The 27,282-nt window shown below is 46.4% G+C and overlaps 2 protein-coding genes across 2 annotated transcripts in view; one reads left to right on the top strand and one right to left on the bottom strand.

Annotated features, from left to right (window-relative positions):
• LOC136855067 (U4/U6.U5 tri-snRNP-associated protein 1) overlaps positions 1–1,756 on the bottom strand; it is a 44,033-nt gene extending 42,277 nt beyond the window's left edge. The window contains exon 1 of the mRNA XM_067131848.1: positions 1,489–1,756. Within this exon, the coding sequence (XP_066987949.1) occupies positions 1,489–1,619 (131 nt within the window). The 5' untranslated portion in view covers positions 1,620–1,756. The remainder of the gene's footprint in view (positions 1–1,488) is intronic.
• The window catches only part of LOC136851122 (uracil-DNA glycosylase-like), a 190,614-nt gene that overhangs the window by 103,261 nt on the left and 60,071 nt on the right, over positions 1–27,282 (top strand). Inside the window, exon 4 of the mRNA XM_067125093.1 lies at positions 25,910–25,979. Within this exon, the coding sequence (XP_066981194.1) occupies positions 25,910–25,979 (70 nt within the window). The remainder of the gene's footprint in view (positions 1–25,909; positions 25,980–27,282) is intronic.

Raw genomic sequence — 27,282 nt, 5'->3', positions numbered from 1 at the left:
GATCAAAAAGTATTACATCTCCTGCCTCCTACCCCAGCACACACACGCTGGGGACAGGAGGGTTTAGAAGGCTTATCAACATTCATTATATAAGAGCAAGGAAAGTTCCCACCGGGAAAGCTGAAGGGCAGTCAGGCAGAGAGTGAAGAACAAAGTCTGCATTCTACGATGGCCGAAAGCAAACTGGAATGTTTACATCTGGGCAGGCGGTACTCCCGCCTCCCGGATGGTAGTTAACTGCTTAACCACCTTGTTCGAAAGTTCAACAGCCGTTTCCAGCCTACGCTGAAAGTAATTCCTAATGTAAAGGACTGATGTTTGTATATCGTGTTGAAACAAATAAATTATAAGAAAAAACATGTATAATTTGGTAAAATTTACGAGTGTTTTGTAAAAGAGGCCCCACACAGGGTTGTAAATAGTCACACTCAACTTCCCATGGAAGGTAGGGAAAATTTTTAAAGTTTTTTTTCTTACACCATGTGCATTTGCATATCTTCCACTTTCCACTGATGTGTTTTTTCTAAAATTGGCCAAACTTGAAGTTTGCCCAGTCTAGGGGGTTGCATGATATAAAATTAGCCCATCCCTTAAGGGTTAAATTTAATAGGATAAGGAAAAGCAATGTTAATATGCATCCATGACAAAATAGAGAAGGTTGGTGGGGTCTAGAGGGAGGAAAAGCCCCCACAGCCAAGCCTGGGCACAACACTCTAGGTACAGTTTGGTTAAAGGAGGTTAGGCTAGGTTGCATCCCTGTTGAAATGTGCTTTTTGTTTGCTTTACGCAGGCCGTAAATTTGCCAAAATGACCAATTTTGGTGTACCTCCAGTCAGCAAGCAGTGGAAACTGCCCATGCAAATCTGCAGTTAAACCACTTCCTGTCCACAGATTGCTTACCATAAAGTGTTGTTTTCAGGCCTACCAAGGGCAAATGAATTGGTAACATAAAAATGTACAACAAAACAATACAAAAAAAAGGGGTCATATATTTGACAAGAAACTGAGGTAAAACCGAAGACAAGTACTGCACCCCTTTGGTTCAGTAATTACCAGTTTATGTACGAAATGGATGCTGTGTTTAGTGTTGGCCCCTTGAGGATGAACAAAAAAACATACACAAATGACACTAGGATACACAAATGACACTAGGATACCACAAACAAAAACAAATGGGTAAATATCACAAACGCAAACAATAGACAGTAAATGTCATAAACATAAACACTAAGTCTTAAATATTCAGGTCGGCGACCTGGGGATAGCAGATCGCGGTAGTGGTCTTCAGTTTTACCATATTTTATAACTGGGAACTAGATCTGTCGTAGGTGTTAAACTAATCTCAGGGTCTCCTTTTACAGGTTACTCATTGTTACCAAACTTAGCAACAGACTACTAAAGACAAACTATTCTACTAATATACGGCTACGATAGACTTGAGGCTACGCTGCCAGGCCTAACCTCTGCTACATCCTGGTCTTGCCGTACCTGTGATGATGCCTATTTTCTCGGTCCTTTTCGCGAGACCCAGACCTAGAGCGTCTCTTCCTTTTCTTCTCCCTTCTGTCCTCTTTACTCTTCTCCCTGTCCTTGTCCTTCTTCTTTGAGGAAGATCCCATAATATTGTGTCTCGATTAAGATGGCTCTCGCAGAATCTTGCCCCTGCCAACGTTCGTTAGAAGTTTGTTAATGTTTACCATCCACATAAACGAAGAACGTCCGTGACTTTTCTTACGGGCGTTGGGGACCATCCTCTAAATTTTTTTTGTTGTAATGTTTCCAGTTGGAATTTAATCATGTTTCTAAATTCAGGAAGACTATAATTAGTATTATGATAATAGTAGTTTACCAAAACGTTACTGATAGTGTACTGAACGAGTATCTCAAGAATTAAGATACTTTTTCAGTAAATAAAGAGTAATCTTTCAAATAAAACAAAATAAGGTGTACAGTATATAATAGTAATAAATGTTGTAAAACTACGGAACAGCTCTGCACTGACTATTACCTTGGAAATTGATTTTTCCTATACTTTTAGTGTTGCTGATGAAGGAGGTGTGTTCTTTCTTGTCGGTCAATTATTATTAACCTCAATACAGTGTTGCCGAAACGTGGAAAAGTGGCCTCTGGTGTGGAAGTTTTCATGCACAAGATGATCGGGTACAGGAGTGGGGTCCTCGTTTTACTGTAGGCCACACGAAGTATGGAAAATAATTTCCACACTCTTTAGGGGTTTATTATTGGTGAGAAAAAATTGGATCCGTTTTTTCCCGAAAATCCTTCACAACGTTCAGGATAAGCGAGAGGGGTTAGTAAGCAGGTGGCAGAATTCGTGGTTCTCATTTTTCTGTAAATATGTTCGAGTACTATTTGTGTCCGGGTGAATTGCCAGTATTAGCAGTATCATGAATATCGGAAAGGGTCTCTTTTAAATAATTCAAATACATTCTTTGCTGAAATAACCTATGTAGAAATTTTGAAAGGGAACAGGTGACGACGAGACATGCAGAGGGACGATATGTGTTATTCTCGAGGGCATATCATTAAGGTTGTAAGGCTTCAAGAAAAGTCAGAAGCAAAAGACTGATCCTTTATTGTTGTTGTTTCAGATTTAGCTGGCCTTGTGCCAGCACGGGCTCTTGCTCCTAGAGCAGCCCGTAATCCTTTATTGTTCTCGACAGGTGCTTATAAGACAAAAAGCGGACGGAAAGGTAGCGGGCGACCCGAGGCCCCCAGTGTCCATACACGATTTGTGTTTATTAGCAAGCATAAAAATACGTACAACATTTGTTATATAAGACCGTACAATGATGCATAGGATGAAGTACACAAAGAATCTGAAATAAAGACAGGTAAAATACATGACGTGATTAACGTACATCTGAAAGGAGAAACACAGGGAAAGAGAGGCGCGATTTGTCGCCCTTACAAATACTCCCCCCTCCCAAGACAATAATTAGAGGAGCAATTATTGGATGAATCGGCATTAATCATGGAGGCGCTGAGGCAGTCGGAGTGGGTCCCTGCTTCTGGAGAACTGTGGGCGCAGGGTGGAGCTGACACCTGGGGACGGCAGGATGCGTTTTTGGGCTGTCCCGAGCCCCGCTTTGGTGGGGAAGCGGGTGCGCCTTCAGGCCTGCCTTCTTCGCAAATTTCGCTGTCTAACAGGAATACGGGTTGTGGTCTGTCGATGTTGATCCAGTCCTCCCGCCCGTGGATGTCAAGGAGGAATGCTTTGCTGGCCCGCCTGATGACTTGGTGGGGGCCCCTGTAGGGCCTGGTTAAGGGTGGGCGGTGAGCGTCCACCCTGATGAAGACGTACGTAGGCGCAGGAGTGTACGGTGGGTGGGCTGTAGGTGACGGTTCTGTCGGTGAAAGTCTTGTGGCAGGATGCAAACCTTTGTGTGAGTTCCCTCAACCTCAGGAGGGGGGTGTCGGCCAACGGCGGGAAGAACTCTCCGGGACGGCCAGTGTTTCCTTGTAGACTTTCTCAGCAGGGGAAGTGTCACCATTTGCTTTCGGTGCGGTGTGGAGACCCAGCAGGACCCAGGGCAGCTGTTCCTTCCACTTCTCGTCGGTGCAGTGTGCCATGAGAACTGCTTTCAGAGAGGTGCGCCCTCTCGACCATGCCGTTCGCTGCGGGGTTGTATGCTGTTGTGCTGTGTAGAGTTGTACCCATCACTCGTGCCAAGGAGACCCAAAGCTCTGACAGGAAGGAAGGTCCCCTGTCTGTAGTGATGCTGTCTGGCACTCCAAAGTGGCTTATCCAACTGAAGAGGAGGGCCTCTGCACATGATGCCGTTGATGCCTCATCCATGGGGGTTGCTTAGGGCCAGCGGGTGGACCGGTCTATGATCATCAGGAGGTATCTGGCTCGCCCTGACTGCGAAAGGGACCCGATGAAGTCGATATGGATGTGGCCGAATCGCCGGTGAGGCTGAGGAAAATCGCCGATCCCAGATTCAGTGTGCCAGGATGTTTTGCTCGTCTGGCACAGGATGCAGCTCCTTGCCCATTGGCGGACGTCCTTGTTGGTGCCGTGCCAAATGAACTTGTCAGTCATGAGGCATGCCTTTGTGCACCCCGATGATGTCGAACACTTGTTTCCTCCTCGATGTGGGCACCAGGGGGTGTGGGTGGCCTGTGCTGGTGTCGCAGAGGAGAGTTGTGTCCAAGTTTGCTAAGGGCATGTCTTCCCATTTGAGAGCCGTCACTGCTATCCTGTAGTCCGCTGTCTCTGGATCCGCTGCTTGTTCCCTCGCTAGGTCTTCGTAGTCGATGCCGAGGTGAAGGGGATTGATCTCTGTTCTTGACAGAGCATTGGCCACTGAGTTTTTCTTGCCAGGGACGTAGTTGATGGTGCAACTGAACTCGGAGATGGCGGTTAGGTGCCGCTACTCCCTTGCAGACCAGGCGTCCCCCTGTTTTGCAGATGCGTGAAGCAAGGGTTTGTGGTCTGTTAGGATTGTGAATTCAGTTCCCTCCAGTAGGTACTTGAAGTGCCTCACGGCCTGGTAGATGGCCAGCAGCTCTCTGTCAAAGGCAGCTGTTGCGGGTCTCGACTGGCGAAAACTTGCGGCTGAAGAAGGCCAAGGGCTGGTGCCTGCAGTTCACCAGTTGCTCTAGTGCTGCACCACAGGCAATGTTGCTGGCGTCCGTTGTCAACCTGAAGGCAGGAGCGGGGTTGTGGTGAGTTAAAGTGGTGGCACTGGAGAGGACCCCTTTTTGTCTGGATGAATGCCTGCTGCTGCGGAGCTTCCCACGTTAGTGTTTTCGGTTTCCCCTTCAGGATTGACGTTAGGGTACATGATGTGAGCGACATCTGGGATGAAGCACTGGTAGTAATTTATCATCCCAAGGAACTCCTGAAGGGCCTTGATGGTTTGGGGTTCCAGGAAATTTTGTATAGCTTTTACTTTGGAGGTGGTGGGGCGCACTCCTGCTGGGGAAATCTCGTGGCCCAGGAAGTCTACTTTTTCTTTCCCAAAGATGCACTTGTCGAACCTGACAACTGATCTGCTGTCCTGCAGGCATTTCATGACGGCGTGGACGTGGCAAAGGTGTTCCTCTGGGGACCTGGAAAAAATGAGGATGTCATTGATGTAGCAGATGCAGAAGGGCAGATCTCCCAAGATGGTATCCATCAGGTGCTGGGATGTGGCGCCTGCGTTCCTGAGACCGAAAGTGGAATATGAGAATGTGTAGCTCCCAAAGTGCGTGATGATGGCGATCTTTGGGACATTGTCGGGATGCACAGGGACTTGGAAGTACGGCTTCAGTAGATCCATCTTGGAGAAAATTTTGGCTCTGTGGAGGGCGCCTGTCAGGTCTTGCATGTTAGGGAGTGGGTAGTGATCTGGTGTTGTTACCAAATTCAGGCACCGTTAGTCCCTGCAGGGCCTCCATGAATCATCGGATTTCTTTACCATGTGTAAAAGTTAAGTATATCTTAGTTTAACCAGACCACTGAGCTGATTAACAGCTCTCCTAGGGCTGGCCCGAAGGATTAGATTTATTTTTACGTGGCTAAGAACCAATTGGTTACCTAGCAATGGGACCTACAGCTTATTGTGGAATCCGAACCACATTATAGCGATAAATGAATTTCTATCACCAGAAACAAATTCCTCTTGTTCTTCACTGGCCGGTCAGAGATTCGAACTCGCGACCAATAGAGTGGCAGCTGCGAACGGAACCCGCTCACCCAGCGAGGAACTAGATTTAGAGGGGATGCCCACGGGCTTGATGCCTTTTTACAAATGCCCATGAGTTCCATTTCTGAGAAGGCCCGTTTGGTGTCTTGTAACTTCTGGGGGGACAGACGTCGAAACTTGGCATGGGTTGGTGGGCCCGTTGTGGTGATGTGGTGGAAGATGCCGTGCTTTGCCAAAGCCCCAGGTGACTGGCGTAGTTCTGGTTTGAACACGTCCAGGAATTCCTGTAGGAGGGACGTGTAGCTGTTGGGGGCTGCGGAGCATATGGAGGGCATCCCGGGTCTGGTGGAGAGCTGAAGGGAATGGCACGTCCCTGTGTCGAGGAGGTGTTGTCTGGCGATGTCGACTAGGAATCCATGGTGCCCTAGGAAATCCGTGCTCAGCAGAGGGAACTTAACATCCGCTGCAACAAAAGGCCGGTGGTATCTGCGCCCCAGGATTGAGATGGCCTGGGTCGTTGAGCCATAAGTGCGGATGGGAGTTCCGTTTCCTGCTATGAGGGAGGGCAGTGAGTCAGGTATTTTTTCTAAACCTTCCCTGGATGACGGGAAAACCGACTGCATTGCCCCCGTATCAACCAGCAGGCGGCATTTGGAGATCTTGTCTGTGATGAAAAACCCTGCTGGGTGGGGGGAAGTTGGGTTTCGCAGCCACAGCTGCTGTTTGTGGCCACCTTTGTTGTTTTTTGTGAAAGAACACGGAGGCCTGCAGGTTCTGGCGTTGTGCCAAACTTTCTTTGGTAGAAACACCACGTCAGGTTTGGCCATGTCTTGTGCTTTCTGAATGGCGATCTCTTCTTATAAATGGAGTGTGATGATGGTTCCAAAGATCATCGCTGTCACCGTCTTCTTTCCGACAGGTTGCAGGCTAAGTTCAATAAATGCAATAAACTCTTATACTCCAAAAAATCAAATTATAAATGAAATTAGACATACCATGAAAGGGTTACTCTATGTTGGATGGCATAGGATTGTGAAAAAGCTGACACCTAGGCCTTGGTGGCCAATATCAGCAGAATTATTACCATTAGAAGTTTCTGGTGATTAAGAAGAAATGGCAAAATAACTGGAGGAAAGCAGTCTTAACTAAGGCATCCATGTCCAGGTTCTCTGCATCCATTATCTGGTTACCTGAACTAACCCCATGCCCTATACCTATGTGCGAAATATGTAATATACAAATAACAGTAAAGCATATTTTAAAGGTCCAAAATATAGAATCCAAAGAGACATTTTATTTGAAGATATTCCTTTAAAGATATACTGTCAGAAAATGACAAATTCTGCTTTTTGTTAAAATTCAATTTAATCGATAAAATATAAGATTCATAGAATAATTTATAATATATTCCATTCTTAGATAAACATATGTCGTCTAATCCTTCAGGCCAGCCCTAGGAGAGTTGATATTAACTCAGTGGTCCTAACGTTAAAAAAAAAAAGTCTCCATCGTTGTGGGAGTGTTACTAACCCCACAGCTGGTCCCAGGCTTCCCTGGGTGATGCATCTTGTCAGGATTGGGCTGGGATAACAGGCTTCGAATGCATCTCCGAGGGGCTGGGATAACAGATCGAATGCGCGCTGCGCTTTCTCGGACACGGGCATGGAGTAGGAAGTCAGCAGTTTGTTTTTAAAGTCTGTGTATGTGACTTTGTCTGGTTGCGCATCTAGCCAGGGGGAGATTCTATTGAATACTTCTTCTGGGAGCGCTGTCATGACTATGTCTGATTTGGTAGCATTGTCTGAGATGCACGCCATGCGAAAATGCACGTCTGCACACCGGAACCATGAGGCTGTGTTTTGGCGCGAGAATGAGGGAAGTTTGAACATGTCTAGCTTTGTTGGTGAGAGTGGTGTGCAGATGATGCTTTCAGGTTCACATTAAGGTTCTATTTCTGACATCTTGATTGCTCATGCACCAGCACGTGAGAAAATGTGCTGTATTGAGTCCGTTAACGGTGCTGATTTGTTCGAGAGGTTGAACGAAGTACCAAGAGTGCCCTTTTGGGTACGCTGTATTTAGTCTGTTAATGGCACAGTTTCCGCCAGGTAGGGTGCAATCAGAGGCCTAAACTTTACACCGTAGTTAGTCCGCTAAAGGCTCTCTGATGGTAGGGTGTGGCTGTAGTTAGTCCATTAATGGTGGGCCAAAACTGTGCTACATGTCCCTGACCTGGGGTCACCAGTGTGAGGCTTCAAGAAAAGTCAGAAGTGAAAGACTGATTCTTTATTATTCTCGACAGGTGTTTATAAGACAAAAAGTGGACGGAAAGGTAGCGGGCGACCCGAAGCCACCCTGCTGCGTCCATACACGAGTTGTGTTTTTTAGCAAGCATAAAAATATGTACAACATTTGTTACATGACATATAACAGGTAGATATACATATCAGCAGAAAGGCCATACAATGATGCATAAGATGAGGTACACAAAGAATCTGAAATAGACAGGTAAAATGCATGACGTGATCAATGTACATCTGAAAATAGAAACACAAGGAAAGAGAGGCGCGATTTGTTTGCCCTTACAACAGAAGCAACATTGCCTGTGTCCCGGACTGGTACACCCAACCTTAAATGGGCCTGACAGCTGTTGATTTCCTTAAGGAGATAGACCACCATCCGAAAGGTGGGCAGAAATCCAGTTTCGATGACAGAGGCAACGTTGCCTATGTCTCGAACTGGTACAGCCAACCTTAAATGGGCCTGACAGCTGCTGATCTCCTTAAGGGGATAGGGCACCATCCAAAAGGTGGGCAGAAATCCAGTTTCAATGACAGAGGCAATGTTGCCTGTCTCGAACTGGTATACCCAACCTAAGAGGGCCTGACAGCTGCTGATTTCCTAAAGGAGACAGGCCCCCATCCAAAAGGTGGGCAGAAATCCTGTTTCGATGACAGAGGCAATGTTGCCTATGTCTTGAACTGGTATACCCAAACTTAAATGGACCTGGCAACTGCTGATTTCTTTAAGGAGATAGGCCACCATTCAAAAGATTGGGCAGAAATCCAGTTTCAATGACAGAGGCAATGTTACCTGTCTCGAACTGGTATACCCAACCTTAAGAGGGCCTGACAGCTGCTGATTTCCTAAAGGAGACAGGCCCCCATCCAAAAGGTGGGCAGAAATCCTGTTTTGATGACAGAGGCAATGTTGCCTATGTCTTGAACTGGTATACCCAACCTTAAATGGACCTGGCAGCTGCTGATTTCCTTAAGGAGATAGGCCACCATCCAAAAGGTGGGCAGAAATCCAGTTTCAATGACAGAGGCAATGTTGCATATATCTCGAAATGATATACCCAACCTTAAGTGGGCCTGAAAGCTGCTGATTTCCTTAAGGAGACAGGCCACCAAAGCTGGGCTCAGGACAGCCCAGAAAACGCATCCTGCCATTCCCAGGTGTCAGCTCCACCCGGCGCCCACAGTTCTCCAGAAGCAGGAGCCCACTCCGACTGCCTCAGCGCCTCCATGATTAATGCCGTTTCATCCAATAATTGCTCCTCTAATTATTGTCTTTGGGGGGGAGTATTTGTAAGGGTGACAAATCGCACCTGTCTTTCCTTGTGTTTCTCCTTTCAGATGTACGTTAATCACATTATGTATTTTACCTGTCTTTATTTCAGATTCTTTGTGTACCTCATCGTATGCATCATTGTACAGCCTTATATAACAAATGTTGTACGTCCTTCCCGTGGACGGCCACCCGGAATGCCTTCTTGTTTCTCTCCAGTACGAGGAAAGGCCCCTTGTAGGGCCTGGTTAAGGGTGGGCATACGGCATCGTTCCTCACGAAGACGTGGGTGGCGAAAGACAGAACAGGAGGCATGAAGGGGGACGTCCTGTCAGTATATGTCTACCGGCAGGGGGCGAATTTCCCAACCCTGTCACCGAGCCTCTGCATTGTTAGGTCGTCTCAGTCCTCCATGACGAGTTCACCCGGGACTACGAGGGACTCCCCATAAACCTTTTCTGCTGCGGACGGGTTGCCGTTGGCTCTGGGGGCGGTCCTCAGCCCGAGGAGGACCCAGGGCAGCTGGTACTTCCAGTTGTCGGTGGTGCAACGAGCCATGAGGGACGCCTTCAGGGACCTGTGGAACCTCTCCACCATTCCACTGGCTGTGGGGTTGTAGGCGGTGGTGGTGTGATGAGTGGTCCCAGCAGGCATGCCAGGGTGGTCCACAGCTCAGACAGGAAGGCTGGGCCCCTGTCCATAGTTATATGGTCCAGGACACCAAACAGGCTGATCCAGCTGGAGAGGAGGGCCTCAGCGCACACACTGGAGGTGGCTTCTTCCATGGGCGTCGCTTCTGGCCACCTGGGGAGCATTTGACGACTGTCAGAAGGTATCTGGCTCCTCCTGATGGGGGAAGAGGACCTACTACGTCGACGTGGATGTGCCCGAAACGTCTCCCTGGCTGGGGAAAGCCGCCCACCCCCGATTCGGTGTGCCACTCTACTTTGCTGGCCTGACACTGTATGCACTGCCTTGCCCAGGCCGTTGCGTCCTTCCGTATACCGTGCCAGACAAACTTCTCCGCCAGTAGCCTGGCCGTCGTCCTGCCGGAGGGGTGGGACAGTCCGTGGATGATGTCAAAGACCAGCCAACGACGGGAGGCGGGCACCAGTGGGCGGGGGTGGCCAGTGCTTATGTCGCTCAGCAGTGTTGGCCCCCCAGGGGTGAGGGGCATGTCCTTCCACTTCAGCGACATGACGGCGGTGCGGTAAGCTGGAACCTCTGGGTCAGCGGCTTGTTCCCAGGCGAGGTCCTCGTAGTCGATCCCAAGCTGCACTGCGTTGATTTCAATCCTCGAGAGGGTATCGGCTACTGGGTTCTTCCTGCCGGGGAGGTACTTGATGGTGCAGGTGAACTCCATGATGGCCGTGAGGTGCTGCTGCTGCCTGGAGGACCATGCGTCCCCCAGCTTTGTGAAGGCATGGACCAGCGGCTGGTGGTCCGTCCAAACTGTGAAGGGCGTACCCTCCAGGAGGAACTTGAAGTGGCGTACCGCCTGGTACATGGCGAAGAGTTCCCTGTCAAAGGTGCTGTAGCGGGACTTGGTGGGGCTGAGCTTCCTGCTGAAGAAGGCGATGGGCTGAGGGGCTCCGTTGACAACCTGCTCCAGGACGACCCCCACAGGCGATGTTGCTGGCATCCGTTGTTAGCTGGAGGGAGGCGCTGGGGTCCTGGTGGGCCAAAGCTGTTGCCTTGGTGAGGGCTGCCTTCATCAGGGAGAAGGCTCGCTGCTGGTCGGGGCCCCACACTAAGGTCTTCGGACGGCCCTTGAGGATCTCTCGTCAGGGGGGCCATGGTGTGCGCGACCCCAGGGATGAACCTCCTGTAGTAGTTGACTATCCCAAGAAATTCTTGTACAGCTTTGACGGAGGTAGGGGTGGGGAACCTGACGACGGCCTCGACCTTCGATGCAACTGGGTGGACGCCTCCCGGGGATATCTCGTGGCCCAGAAATTCAACCCTATCAACGCCAAAGGTGCACTTGTCGAACCTGATGACAAGGCCATTCTTCTGCAGGCGCTGCAGGACCTTCCAGATGTGCCAAAGGTGTTCCTTGTGGGACCTGGAAAAAATTAGGATATCGACGTAGCAGACGCAGAAATTCAGGTCCCCCAGGATGCTGTCCATCAATCTCTGAAAGGTCACCCCTGCGTTCCTCAGGCCGAAGGTGGAGAAGGCAAAGACGTAGGACCTAAAGGGTGTGATGATGGCGGTTTTGGGGATGTCTTCTGGAGCTACTGGTACCTGGAAATATGATTTTAAAAGATCTAGTTTTGAAAATATTTTGGCCCCATGGAACGCTGTCAGGTCTTTCATGTTTGATAGAGGGTAATGGTCGGGCTCTGTAGTGAGATTGAGCTGCCTGTAGTCGCTGCAGGGTCTCCAGAAGCCGTCCGTTTTCTGCACCATGTGAAGGTGGGGAGGCCCATGGGCTGGGGGCCTTCCTGCATATGCCCATACACTCCATCTCGGCAAAGGCCCTCTTGGCCTCCTGAAGGCATTGTGGGGGAAGCCTCCAGAACTTTGTGTGTGTCAGTGCCCCCCTTGCCTTGATGTGATGATATATCCCATGTTTGGCGGGGCCCCCGGGCACCTGACGAAGCTCAGGTTTGAATACCTCTGGGAATTCCTTCAGGAAGGAGGCGTACTGGTGGGGAGCGACGGAACAGACTGTGGGCACCCTGGGGCCTGGCGACAGGGGCAGGGACTGGCAGGACTCAGTGTCCAGCAGGCGCTTGCAGCTTATGTCGACTGCCAGCCTGAAGTGGGCGAGGAAGTCCACACCCAGGAGCGGAGTCCTAATGTCCGCGACAATGAAGTTCCACATGTATCTCCGGCCCAGGATGGGGACTGACAGGAGCCTGGTGCTGTAGGAGAGGATGGGGGACCTGTTGGCAGCCGTCAGGGAGGCAGCCAGGTCCAGCGGGCGCTTGCGGTCCTCTCTAGAAGGCGGAAACACTGACCGCATTACCTCCGTGTCGATCAGCAACATCCTGCCAGAGATAGTGTCACGGACAAAGAGGCCTACTGGTGTGGGGCTCCTGGGTGTTTTGGATGCTGCTGCCATGGCGGCCTGTGAGGGTGGCCGCCGCCTCCCCCGTTTTTTGGATGGGCAAAAAGGCAGGGGGCTTCGCAATTCCGAGCATCTTTACCTAACCTCTGGTGGTAGTAGCAAAGCCCCGGCCTTTCCTTCTTCTGGTGGTGGGGTGGCCACCTCCTGGCGACGACGTTGATGCACTCTGTGGTGAGGTCCTCCAGCTGGAGGCAGTTGATGGGGTGTGTGGGTGTGGATGCCCACTTCGCAGCCCTCATGGAGTCAGCCAGCTGCTGCGCCATCCTTATCAGGTCCTCGACTGGCAGGGTGTAGGGCTTCGTAATCTGTCCATGGACCTCTGGGAGTAGCTGCCGCAGGAGGCTCTTCCTCGACAGACTAATCTCTTTGTGCCTGCCACTGCTGTCCATCTCGGGGAGGAGGAGGAGGTCCTGGAGGGCATGCCATGTCTCCAAGAGGTTCGTGTCCTGCTAGGAGTTGATGTCGAGGTCGAGGGAGCAGGCGGCCCTCTCGGAGACCAGCAGGGAGCAGGTCTTGACAAGAGTGGCCTTTGATTTCTGGAAGGTGGCAGGGCTCATGGTTGACATCACCCATGGGGCAGCCTTCCTGTATTTCTCCTCCAGTAGGGCGTTGATAACAATGTCCACCTTCAACACCTCGTCGGTCAGGCCTGCCACCCTGAATTGCCCTTGACCCTGTAGAGCCAAGATGCCAGGTTCTGATGGGTGAAGGGCAGCAGCTTTATGTTGAGGGCTGCCCTCGGTTGGTCCGTCAGGAGAGGCATCACGCGGGGAGCGGGTACCGGCGTGGAGGAGTGCGCGGGTTTCGGCTTGGAGGAGGGCTCGAGAGGGGGTTGCGTGAGGGAGACATCTGCCTCCGAGAAGTTCGCGGTTATTTGTATGTGGTAGGGAATATCTGCATCCATCCTAATTCTGCACTCTCACTCGGAGTGTGAGGGAACACTCGCGTCAATACACGCTTGGGAGCGTGCCGTGTGGGTCCGCTAATGACGCCAGTGATTTGCCGATGAGGGTCGGTAACGTCCGAACGCTTTATTAGAGCACTGTAGTTAGTCTGTTAGGGGCGTGGGTTGGTTCATCGGGCCAAGACTAAGTCCCCATTTGGGTCCGTTAATGGCTCCGGGAACCACTCCGGGGGTCACCACTGTGAGAGGTGCTAAAGAAAGAGCAGGAAGACAAGTACTGCTAGTTTATTGATGAAGTGACCCGCTTATAAAGCACATATACGCAGACGTCAGTACAAAATTTGCAAGTGACCTGAGGTCAAACTATTTCTTTACACAAAACAGGACAGGTACATACAGACAACATGATGTTTAACAACAGCTGATTGGTCACAAAAAATACTGTGACACATATACTATGTATAAGGGCAAATGAACAGGTAATAAATACACAAATCACAATAATGATAATAGGTGTGTAGGTGCGACCTCGGGTCAGCTGTGAAGGCACCGTAGAAAATGGGAGGTTCACCACAGAAAACCCATTGAGCAGGGACTTTACAATATTACTAATGACCATTCAGCAGACTATGGCACCTCGTCCCCAGGAGAAGTTTCAGGAGCGTTGTTTAGTACATTTTGCTTTCCTTTTGTCTTTTGAAGGGTCATAGGTAAGCTAACACCTAATTAACCAAAAATAGTTAAACATATATCTCACGGTTATTGCTTAAACAGCAGAGAAAGCCTGTAAATTCCAAGCGCTGCCTCAAGGTAGCCTAACCTCCTAAAACTCTCCTCTTTAGACGAAGAGCTGGATTACCTGAGGGAGAGTTTTAGGAGATTAGGCTACCCTAAGTATTGGTGGGAGTGGGCACTCATCAAAGCAAGGAAAAACTATTTTGGGGAGAGGGAAAGGATAGAAAAGGAACATTTGGTAGGGAAGAAAATAATTACAGTCCCGGCCAACAACTCTATTACACCAATCAACAGAAAGCTAGATAATTTCAAACTGATAGGCAGCTACAAAAACACCATTAGGAATAAAATAGTTAGAAACAAAAAGTCGGTAGAGGGGGGGGTATATATGGCAGCGTGTCTAGACTGTGAAGAAGGGTACTATGGCGAAACTGGCAAATCACGTAAAGAGCGAAGCAAACAACATCTGCAGAACATAAAGCATTATAATCAGACATCGGCAGTTTATAATCAGAACATAAAATAGACAGTTTTCTGCACAGGAACACCAACAAAACGTCTAGACTTGTAGAGAATGCCTTCATAAACCAAAAACACAATGGCAGGGAACACCGGAAACGGCTTTGAAGTCAGCATATCCAGAAAAATCGTATGCTCCACAGTAGCAAGGAAATGAGGGAAAAACCCAAGAGAACGCACAGAGAATGGACACCTGGAAGAAGGGAGCAGAGAAAGACCGAGATCACAAGGGGGTGGGGGTCACACAGGAGGAGCTAGGCGATTATAGGATTAAAAGTACCCAGCACACAGATATAAATACAGCTGGACTACGGATCTCCTCATTGTACAGATACTTGATAATGTGGACTGTTTGTCCAAGAAAGCTTGTAACTTTTTCTGAGTAAATACTCCAACTGATACCATCCAGTTTGAATGAGGTCCTTTTAATATATATATATATATATATATATATATATATATATATATATATATATATATATATATATATATATATATATATATATATATATATATATATATATATATATATATATATATATATATATATATATATTGTGAGATTCAAGACGACAGGTCTGGGTATGAGTGATTTATTTTTTGGAAGCCAGGTATACATTGAGGAATGCGGACAGAAAGGTGGTCACCGACCTGCAGATCCCAGGTCATGCATTTGGGCAAGAATTTGTGTTTGTTAGATGACATATAAATGATAATAATTCGTGTTACAATAAACGTACAAAAGTGGTTACATACATTGGTGGAAAGGCCAGACAATAATACGTATGGAGAGATATATAAAAATATGAAAAAATAACAGGTAATATACATGACGTGATTAGTGCAGAAATGAAGAGGTGCTTCATGCCTTTACAAGTATTCCTCCCCCCCACAAGACAATGATTATAGAGATAATTATTGGATGACATGAAAATTAATTACGGAGGCGCTGGGGGAGCAGGAGGCGACCCCTTCTCTTTGAGAACTGTGGGAGGGGGCAACTTCGACTGTTGGATCTTCCAAAGCGTGGCCTCTAGGGTGCCCACGGCCCCTCCTTGGGGGGGCAGCAGGTATGTCTACGGGCGCGTTTTGAGGGGGGACCCTGCGACATCTGCCTGCCTCCTCTCGGATTTCACTGTCTAACAGGAATGCTGGTTCCAGCCTGTCGATGGAAACCCAATCCTACCGGCCATGGATGTCGATGAGATACTCCTTGGGGGTCCTGTCAATGACTCAGTAAGGGCCCCTGTAGGCCCTGGTCAAGGGCGGACGACAGGCGGCTATCCCGAAGAAGACGTAAGTGCAGGAATCCAGGCCGGCCAGGCTGTAGGTATTGGTTCTGTCCATGAAGGTCTTATGGCAAGGCGCAAACTTTTGTGCTAGTTCCCTCAACCTTGGTGGGGGGCGGGTGTCTGTGCTGTCGGCTGACGGCAGGAAGAATTCCCCTGGAACAGCTAGCATTTCTCTGTAGAGTTTTTCTGCGGGGGACATGTCACCATCTGCCCTCAGTACGGTGCGGAGACCCACCAGGACCCAGGGGAGCTGGGCCTTCCAGTTTTGTCGGTGTAATGTGACATTAGAGCTGCCTTCAGTGAGCGGTGTGCCCTCTCTACCATGCCGTTTGCTGCGGGGTTGTAGGCCGTTGTGCTGTGAAGTGTCATACCCATCAGGCATGCCAGGGAGACCCAGAGTTCTGACAGGAATGCTGAGCCCCTGTCCGTAGTAATGCTGTCTGGCAACCTGAAGTGGCTGATCCAACTGGAGAGGGGGGCTTCTGTGCAGGATGCTGTTCATGCCTCCTCCATAGGTTTCGCCTCTGGCCAGCGAGTGGAGTGATCTATGACTGTCAGGAGGTACCTGGCGCCCCCAGACTGCGGTAGAGGCCCAGTGACATCTATGTGGATGTGGCCGAAGCGCCGACAAGGTTGGGGGAAATCACCAATGCCTGACTCTGTGTACTTTGTGATCTTGCTGGTTTGGCACAGGACACAGCTCCTCACCCACTGGCAGGCGTCCTTCCTGATGCTGTGCCACATGAACTTTCCTGTCATCAGGCATGCCGTTGTATGCCCTGATGGATGGGAGAGGCCATGAATGATGTCGAACGTCTTCTTCCTCCTCAAGGCGGAGACCAGGGGTTGGGGGCAGCTGGTACTTGTGTCGCGGAGAAGCTTTGTGCCCAAATCTCCTAAGGGCACGTCTTCCCACTTGAGTGCCGTCAGTGCCGTCCTGTAGGCTGCTGTTTCTGGATCTGCTGCTTGCCCCCTTGCCAGGTCCTCGTAGTCTATGTTGAGGTGGAGGGAATTGATTTCCACCCATGACAGGTGTTGGCTACTGGAGTCTTCCTGCCAGGGACGTAGGTGATGGTGCAACCAAACTCAGAGATGGCGGCCAAGTGTTGCAGCTGCCTTGCTGACCACGCGTCTCCTGCCTTTGCCTTTGCGAATGCGTGCACCAGGGGCTTGTGGTCTGTGAGGATGGTGTATTTGAAGTGCCACACAGCCTAGTAGATTGCGAGCAGCTCTCTGTCGAAGGTGCTGTAGTGGGTCTCTGCCGGTGACAACTTGTGACTGAAGAAGGCTAGAGGTTGGGGGGCACTGTCGACTATTTGCTCGAGCACTGCCCCGCAGGCAATGTTGCTGGCGTCGGTGGTGAGTCTCAGGGCAGCGGTGGGGTTATGATGCATCAAGGTGGTGGCACTCGTGAGGGCTGTCTTTGTCTCTTCGAACGCCTGCTGCTGTGGAGCGTCCCACGTCAGCATTTTTGGCTTGCCCTTCAGGACTACTGTCAGGGGATACATGATGCAGGCGATGCCTGGGATGAAACAGCGATAGTAGTTCACCATGCCGAGGAACTCTTGAAGGGCCTTGATTGTCTGCGGCGTCGGGAACTTTTCCATTGCTTTCACGTTTGAGGCCATGGGGCATACTCCTGCTGGGGAAATCTCGTGTCCGAGGAAATCTATTTTTTCTGCCCCGAATGTGCATTTGTCGAACCTGACGACTAATCCATTCTCCTGCAGGCGTTTCAGGACAGCATGGACGTGGCAAAGGTGTTCCTCTGGGGACCTGGATAAGATAAGGATATCATCTACTTAACAGACGCAGAAGGGCAGGTCCCCAAGGTTGGTGTCCATCAGGCGCTGGCATGTGGCCCCCCACGTTCCTGAGGCCGAAGGTGGAGTAGGAGAAGGTGTACGTCCCGAACAGTGTGATGATGGCTGTCTTTGGAATGTCGTCAGGATGCACAGGAACCTGAAAGTATGATTTAAGCAAGTCCATCTTAGTGAAGACCTTGGCCCCGTGAAGGGTGTTTGTCAGGTCTTTCATGTTTGGCAGGGGGTAGCGGTCTGGTGTGGTAACTAAATTCAGATGACGGTAGTCTCCACAGGGCCTCCAGGAGCCATCTGACTTTACCATATGTAGGGGAGACGCCCATGGGCTTGATGCTTTGGTACAGTTGCCCATTTGTTCCATCTCGACGAAAGCCTGTTTGGCATCTTGTAGTTTTTGAGGGGGCAGGTGACAGAACTTGGCATAAGTTGGGGGGCCCGATGTAGTTATGTGGTGGAAGATGTCGTGCTTGGCCCCGGCCCCCGGCAACTGGTGGATCTCTGGCTTAAAAACTTCCAGGAACTCCTGGAGGAGGGCGGCGTAATTGTTGGAGGCTGTGAAGCAGAAGGCGGGCATCCCCGGTCTGGTGGAGAGTGGTCGGGAGTGGCAGGTTCCGATGTCGAGGAGGCGTTGCCTGCTGACGTCGACCAGGAGTCCGTGGTGTCCCAGGAAATCGGCGCCCAGGAGGGGGAACTTGACCTCCGCGATGACGAAAGGCCAGTGGTGCCTGCGGCCCAAGATGGAGATTATGTGGGCTGTGGTTTCAAGGGGTTCCATTTGTGGCTAACAGGGAGGGCGTGGAGTCAGCTGTCCAGTTGTAGTCCTCCTCCAACAGTGGGAACACCGACTGCATAGCCCGTGTCAACCAGCAGGTGCTGTTTTGATATTTCTTCCCTGATGAAGAATCATACTGGTCAGGAGACGTTGTCTTTCGCAGCCACTGCTGTTACTTGTGGCTGCCCTTCTTGTTTTTTGTGAAGGAACAGGGGGATCTGCAGTTCTTGGAGATGGGGATGAATCTCCTGTAGAAGTGGCACCATGCCGGGTACATCTGTACCCTCTGCTCCCTTGGCAGTGCCTTCCTCCTGTAGATCTCGTTTATATTTTCTGGGCTGTCATCCTCCGTCATCAGGCTACAGTCTGCGAGGGCGGCGGCTGCAAGGGCGGTGGCGTGTTTGGAGGCTTTAGTGGCCTCATGGATTTTCTGTGTGACGTCAACCAGCTCGTCCATGGAAAGGGCATCTGCGTCTTTGATTTGGCCCCTCACCTTCTATGGAAGGTGCCACAGGAATATTGCTTTTGTCAGGCTGATTTCCTTCCTGCGCCCATCTGCGTCGATGCCCAGTAGTGTTACCAGACCTCGCAGTTCATCCCAGGTGCCCCTGGGTGATGCTTTCCCTAGGGGCTGGGTCAACAGGTCTAGTGCGTGCTGTGCTCTTTCGGGGATGGGGCATGGAATATGTTTGTATCAGCTTGTCTCGCAAGGCTGAGTACATGACCTTGTCTGGCTGTGAGTCAAGCCATGGGGAGATTTTGTTGAAGATCTCTTTAGGTAGTGTCATCATGGTAACATCTGCCTTGGTATTCTCATCTGTGATGCGCACCATGCAGAAGTGAGCATCAGCACGCAGAAACCAAGATACTGTGTTCTGGCGCGGAAACAGGGGGAGCTTCACTGCATCTGGCTTTGTGGGTGAAAGGGGCACGCAGATGATTTCCATGTTTCTGGATTCGCATTGTAATTCAGACTCTGCCATCTTTACTGTCACACACCAAAACGCGAGTACGCGCCATATTTAGACCGCTAATGGTGTTAGAATTTGAGTGGTTGACGTGAGTCGTGAATGGCGAGGGCCAAAACCATTCAAAATGCCAAAAGGTGTCCTTGCGGGGACACAATTATTAGTCCGTTAATAGCATTGGGTTCCTCTGAGGAAGGAGCTTTCAGAGGCCTAGACTGTGTCGCCGTTTTGAGTCTGCTAAAGGCTCTCTGAAGGTAAATGCGGCCGTATTTAGTCCATTAATGGCTGGGCTAAAACTGCATGTTTGCCTGTCACTCCTCAGGTCACCAGTTGTGAGATTCAAGATGACAGGTCTGGGTATGACTGATTTACTTTTCGGAAGCCAGGTATACATCGCTAAAAGGTGGTCACCGACCTGCGGATCCCATGTCACGCATTTGGGCAAGAATTTGTGTTTGTTAGATGACATATAAATGAGAATAATTTGTTACAATAAACGTACAAAGTGGTTACATACATCGGCGGAACGGCCGGGCAATAATGATATGATTTAACAAGGTGGCAAGCGCCACCGCGGCCGAACTGGTTTTTTTATTGTGAGCGAGCAGCCAAAGTACAGCACTATCCTGTACACACACTTTTGTCCCCTTATGTTACTGGCAAAAGGTTCTGGAAAATCCATGCAAAACAAAGGGAAATTTCGCCCTTAGCGAGTTCTCACTGCTACATCATAAGACCGTCATAAAAAGGAGGCAAGCGGCAACCAGTGGAGGTGCGTGGGTGGATGTTTTTGTTTATAATATTTTCATGGAAATTTTACTCAGATATGTTATAATAATAATTTTAGAGCATTATTAGGATAAATATTTTAGGTTGTTTTCACAAAAACATGCTTTAATTGCCGTATGAAAACATTTTCATTGTGTTCATTAACACTTTACAATCTTACATTACCTCACTTTTTTGTGGTTGCTAAATGACAAAACATACTATAATGATTTTTGCATATGTAATAGGCGAATAAATTTCCTTTAAAATGAGGTATGATTCATAGAAATCGTTTGGCTGGTTTTTTCTTTTATAAGCGTTTTCATAGTTGGCAAACTTTAAATGCGTTTTTCTCATTTTTTAAAAAACGGCGCTTGGCACCTTATTACACTGCGCCACTCATATATGGAGAGATATATAAAAATCTGAAATAATAACAGGTAATATACATGACGTGATTAATGCAGAAATGAAGAGGTGCTTGACGCCTTTGTAAGAGACTGTCGCCCAGATGCCGTTTCTTCCACACACGTGTTCGTCATCCATCGGAGGGGAGAAGACAAAACAAGAGCATCTCGTTTTCTTTCTCTGAAGGAACGAAACTTCTACCATACAATATTTTCGTCTGTTTCTCCCTAACCATTGTTGTCTTGATATATGTACAATCACCACTACTTGCATTGCCACGCAAGCATTCTAATCACGTACTCATAATGTTCCACCGAATCTTCTGTATCAAACTGTATGTATGTTTCTGTTTGTGAAGACACCAAACGTCTCGCCATTTCACATATATTATGCTACTGCATTGTATTCATTAATCTGTCTCGAATCTCATGCAATTGGCCATATGTAGAATTTCCTGGCCTTTTCACTGATATATGTTTCATCACTGTACGTTTATTATGTCTCTCAATATCGCCATCTGTTTGTCTGCCAACAAACACAGATGCCCGAATCATTACCTCTGTTTTCCCCTGTCTGTGTGTAGATGCTACTTTACCGCTCGCACACGCCAATAACATCTTCGAAGATTCTGTTACGGGCTGCTCGAGGAGCAAGAGCCCGTGCTGGCACAAGGCCAGCTAAATCTAAAACAACAACATGTACATTCAGTCAGTATTACGGGCTGCTCTCAGAGCAAGAGCCCGTGCTGGCACAAGGCCAGCTAAATCTGAAACAACAATGTACATTCAGTCAGTAAGGAACTACCAATAAACCAGTCAACACCCAGCCAGTATGTCACTCAATCCTGTCCTTCCACCTTTACAATATATATATATATATATATATATATATATATATATATATATATATATATATATATATATATATATATATATATATATATATATATATATATATATATATATATATATATATATATATATATATATATATATATATACAGCCGCAAGTGCTAGTACCACAGGTCATCAAATGGCTCATAGTAGGCCTACATTCTACATGCAATGTAGAAAAAATTTCTTTAAATAAAATTTCGTACCGTATTGTGTGTTAATAAACCAATATAAACTACAGTATATATAAAAAATTATTTACATTGTCATGCATCCACATTTTTAAAATAGAACCAATATCAGTCATGCATTAAATAACAAGATAATTTGTCCTACTGTGAAATGGTTCCCAAGAACATGTGCGAATGTAAAATTCTTCTGACGATGATGAAACTTATTTATTATTTCCTCTGAATACGATAAAATTACTGAACAGCAAAGAAACCAGTGCAATTAGGGATTCTGATTCGCACTAAACTACTAAGATTAGTCAGTCTAAAAAAATGAATAAAAAAATACTGAAAACCTTGACACTATCATTACTCCAAATGTACTATTTAGTCTTTAATACCTGCTTTGTTTACCTCAGGAAGAAAACGGCAGAATTTTTGAAACGGAAAAAGAACAGCACTGGCTGTGAAATGATTCCCAAGAACATGTGCGAATGTAAAATTCCTCCGACGATGATGAAACTGAAGTCATAATTTTACCTTTACTTTTTTATTATTTCCTATGAATATGATAAAACTACTGAGCCACAAAGAAACCTATAAAATTAATGATTCTCATTCGCACTAAGCTACAAAGATTAGTCTACTGTAAAAGAAATTAAAAAAATACTTAAAACCTTGTGTTTTTCATTTTTCGTCACTCCGAATATACATACCATTTAGTACTCAATTCTGACGTTTGTTTACCTTAGGTGTTTACCCTAGGAAGAAAACGGCGGAATTTTTGAAACGCAAAACGCGCAGCACGCCACCGCATTCTCTTCGCTGCTTGAAGTGGTCTTGCATCGGAAGAGTTTTTTGTGCGTTAGAGATTCAGGTCAATGGCGGTGTTTCTATTTATAGGTTTGACTTTTGTTTCTTTATCTCCGCTTAGTGTTTTGTTTATTTCTTAGTGTGTTGTTTTATCTCATTTTGCTTGTACGTTTTTTTTCCACACGCTTTTTGTCTTCCTAATAGATTTGGCTTGTCATTTTTAGATTGTATTATTTATTCAATGAGCTTTTTGTCGGATATCTTACTGCTGCTTTCCTTTGCTCGCGTTGTTCAGGCTTGGTATTTTTCCTGTACTATAGGATTCTGAAAACCTTCCCTTGTCTCCCGCATGAAGAATATATCGTTTTGTGGTAGCCTGTATTAGTTACCTGTACAGTTTTGTCATTATCTTTACATTTACTCGCGTCTTGGTCTTTTTTTGGGGGGGCCGGTTATAGGTCTGTACATTAGTTCATTAGAGTGATCATTGCAACCTATTCTAGCTCTAATTTTGTTGGGCCTCTTTGAGTATTTTAATAATGGCGCCACTGCGAGCGTCCATGAACTCAGTAATAACAGCAGCGTTAAAGTTATCACTATTATAGTCACAAGCATCAGTAGCCTGTGTAGTGCAGCCTTCTTTGTTCTTTTGACTTTAGAGTGTATAAATATTTCCTGTGTATGCTTGTTTCAATTTCAACGCAAAATGATTGTTAAACGATGGCCACGGTAATCTTTAAAAATGTAAAATGCACCACAGCAAGGTAACCTGCAACAAGAAATTCGAGGCACAGTTTCACAAAATATCCATTGTCTATTGAAAATAAACTAAGAATAAAAAGGAATTTATCTAGAACATATGGTACAAAATCAGCCATCACAATTGTGGTCAAACTAGACCGAGCAAGGGAGCCGTTTCACAGCAAAACCGTACTCTTCCAAACTACTACTACTACTCGTCTCTGACTAGGGACTTGGCGGGAAAGACGAGGTGTAAGTACACAAATGCTGAATTTTAGGCTGTGCATTCAGCGAGTTTGCTCATTTTCCAGCCTTTTTAATCACAGTCTGTCCCTGGGAAGTAACGTCGCGAGAAATATGGCAACGCAGAAAACAATATTCAACTTCTTTAAGCCTGTTAACAAACGGATCAGTGACCAGGATGAGGTAAAGTATAGGCTAGACGACCGTCTTCTTTTACCGGTTCACGTTGCCGGTACAACTTTCGATGGGGCTTTGGCTTGGGTGGGGACGAAAGTTTTATCCTGACACAGGCTAGGCCTAACTTTTATCAGTCCGTATCACATCTCAAATTAGGCCAGTTCTAGTTACGACTGTGCATCATATTCTGTATTGTCATGGTAATCAACTGAGTTGTGAGGCCTGCCATTATTATGTATTTTTTGGTTTGTTATTAGTGGTTGAGTACGTCTGGGATGCTAGAATAGACCTAGCTAACAACTTCATTTATTGTTTCCATAGTATCAACCTGCAGGCTGTCTTCTAATGTGTATATGAAGCTTCAGGTTCAGTGTGTTATGAAGTGTTTGTTGCTGTGTATCAACCTGTATTTTTTACATTAATACTTCCAGTTCCAGTAGGCCAAGAGAAACAGAATGGTACGGTTTTATGAACTCCTCAAAAGTAGTGGGTGGGGTTTCCACTTCTGCCCTTCCTTCTTGTTCACCCTACAAGAGGGGGCTCCATTCAGGAGTTTGCTCCTCAGGGGTCATCTTTGGAGATTTCCTGCAGCATTCCCTTATCCTGTAAGAGAGATGCTGGTCCTCATTTCCTTTGTAAAGTTTGTGTTGACCTTCCACGAGAGTTCCAAGGGAGGCATAAATTGTTCATTCCATGTGGCCAGTCTCCATGGAGGCTGCACCTGTGCTGTGAGACATGCGTTTGTACTGTTTACACTTTATAGAGGCTTTTGAAGGTTCAGAGAAGCTGTGCATAAAAGATTTCTGTTCATGTACTCATGCTAGTTTCTCATTCCTAAGGAGTGAGTCTGTATACTGTATAGGCTAAAAGACAAAGGTTTGTATCCTCATAGAATCAAATATGGCAGATAGGCTAATGCTCACACCGCCACTTGTTCATGTTTTTTTTTGGCCACCCTTAATACTTTTATCATATCCTCCTGATATTTCATTTCTTGTAGTGTATACTGTACTCCCCCATTTGATTTAGCTGGGAGTCAAAGGTGGAAGGAAAGGAACAGGCCACCCTATTCCACAATTCTGCTGTCTAGTTTGCACATCTCTCAATAAGACATGTCCCCCACAACCATTTAATGGTATGGTACTGACCTTGACCTTTTGACTTCCTTTTCATTTTGCTTAAACCTGTGATCCCTTTTTCATGTGACATTCTCCTAGGTACATGGATTCCTTCACTTTGGTTATTGGACTTTTTAATTGTTTATTATTTGTCATTTTTCCTTTAAATTTCAGTAACCTTTCAGCCTATCAGATGCTCTGGGAGCCTGGCCCTCGTAATAAGTGTCAAAATCTGATAAATAACTAAGTCCGTAAAGTTTAGCCAACATTTGAACACTTAGGGTATCTTACAGCAAACATTACTGTGATATACTGTAATTTTGAGCCCAAGCTAACTAGTACTTTACATTTATCTATCAGTTTGAGAGAGTTATCTTCAAAATGTGTAATGGCAGCGTAACAAAACTTCATCATAATAATGTAGCTGGTAAGTAGGGAGTTCTGAGTTGAAGCCTGGTAAGGTGAAGTATTTCTGTATTAATATTGCAGATGTATTTGACTTGCAGTTTTTCTTGTAGCTACTTTGTTTGCTTGTAGTAATCCACTTACATTAGAAGAATGCTTTATGTGCTACCCTTTCTCCCCCTGTATATGGAAGTGTTCGTACTCTGAAACTTATTATAATTCACCTACTTTTTCACCCTCTCATCACAAAGCTGCAACGTTGCTTAGTTTATTATAATCTATCTTCTTGAATCCCCAAAAGGCCTTGTTATTCACCTCCCCTTTCTGTTTTATATCTTCATCTATCTCCTTTATTTCCGTCCTTATACTTCCCTCCACAGTATACAGTATTGTACTTATTTATGAGACTTTCCTCCTACAGTGCATTTCACTTTCCACCTGAACACCTCTTTTATTCTCAGTACTGTCATTGCAGTCCTAATGGATGGTAGTTAACTGCCTAACCACCTTGTTTGAAAGTTCAATGGCTGTTTCCAGCTGCACTGTAAATAATTCCTAATGTAAAGGACCTCAGGTCTGTATAGTTAGGAAAAATACAATTTGCTTTAAAAAATTGTGATACAGTATTTCCTTGTGTCACACCTTTAAAATCTTTTTACTTTCAATTTCCCTTTCAGCGCAGTTTGGCCTAAATTTTATAATATATTGCATTCCATTAATTTCATAGATGAGTGTGAATTGACACTTATTTGGGATGATTCTTACCCAATATTAAAGTTATCTTACACTTTTGCACCATAGGTGAGTATCCAAATGATAAATTTTATAGAATAAATTGTATAAAAATTTTTGTTTTACAGGATGATGCCAGTGCCAAAAGACTTAAAACTACTGATGGGAAAGAAAATGTTGCTGCTACAGATGATAATGGTAACACTGGATGTCATTCATGTTTAGCCATCAAACATTTCCGTAATATATACATTTTGAATTTGTTTATTTAAGAAATGGTGACAAATTTTTTACGATTCTGTATTAGTTGCTAATGATGTATAATTTAGTCTACTAGAAAAATGGGAAGACTACAAACTCCAGTATCTAGTGCATGAATAGAATAGTAAGGAAAAACTAGATACTTGACAACAAAGAGATTTATTAATTTAATCAAACTTAAAAGATATAGTTGTTTGTAGAGATGAGCAGTGGTAGATTTTTTATGGCATTATTTTGAGATGTACAGTATATAAAATTTTCATATAAATGAAAAGTCATATTTTTGAAAACAGAAATTTAACCTTCTGCTTTTGCCATTATTAGTCCCAATGTATAGCAGGGTTGGCTGCTTGAGTCAACTTTCTCCATCTGTTTTTGTTCCTTGCATCTTCTTCCCCCAGTCCCACCTCACCAATATCCCTCCTCACCACATCTATCCATCTGATCCGCTGATGCCCCACACTCCTCCTCCCCATCACTGGCATGTTTTTAGCTCTCTTGATTGGTTCCACCTCCTCTTCTCTTAAGTATATCTTAGTTCAACCAGACCACTGAGCTGATTAACAGCTCTCCTAGGGCTGGCCCGAAGGTCCTCTACTCTTACTACATGACTGTAGTATCTCAGATGAGCTTCCCTAGCTTTCTCCTTTACATTACATATAACACACCTTCTTATATCTTGACTCTTCCTTCCTTCCAATAGTGATATTCCATCAAACCATCTCACCATCCTCATCTCGGTTCTTTCCAACAGTCCCTCCTCTTTCCTCTTAAGTGCCCAAGTTACTGCCTCATATAATAGTATGGGCCTGATAACTGTCTTATAAATCTTCATTTTGAGCCTTAATGGCATTTTCTGGTCTAAAACAAATCCAGTTCTCTCCATTTTCGCCATGCTTCTTTCACTCTCTGTCTCACTGCTTTCTCAGTACCTTCCTCTTCTGTTATTGCTGTACTGATCCCAAGTAGTTAAACTCAGTGTTCTGTTTTAGCAGTGTACCATCTTCCATTTGAATGTGGACTTCTTCATGTCCTGCTTTACTACTGATCATTAGCTCTGTCTTTCCAATGTTCAGTTTCAATCCTTTCTTTTCTAGGGCTCCTTTCCATGCTAAAAACTTTTCTTACAGTTCTTCTTCTGTTTCTGCTATAATTACTAAATCATCAACAAACATCATTTCACAAAGTTCTTCATTGCTCCCTAATTCTGATGTCAAAGTGTCTATAATGACAAGGAACA

The sequence above is a fragment of the Macrobrachium rosenbergii genome, chromosome 3, assembly GCF_040412425.1.
Source record: "Macrobrachium rosenbergii isolate ZJJX-2024 chromosome 3, ASM4041242v1, whole genome shotgun sequence".
NCBI lineage: Eukaryota > Metazoa > Arthropoda > Malacostraca > Decapoda > Palaemonidae > Macrobrachium > Macrobrachium rosenbergii.
Note: the sequence above shows the minus strand (reverse complement) of the source record. Positions and strands in the feature narration are given on the sequence as shown.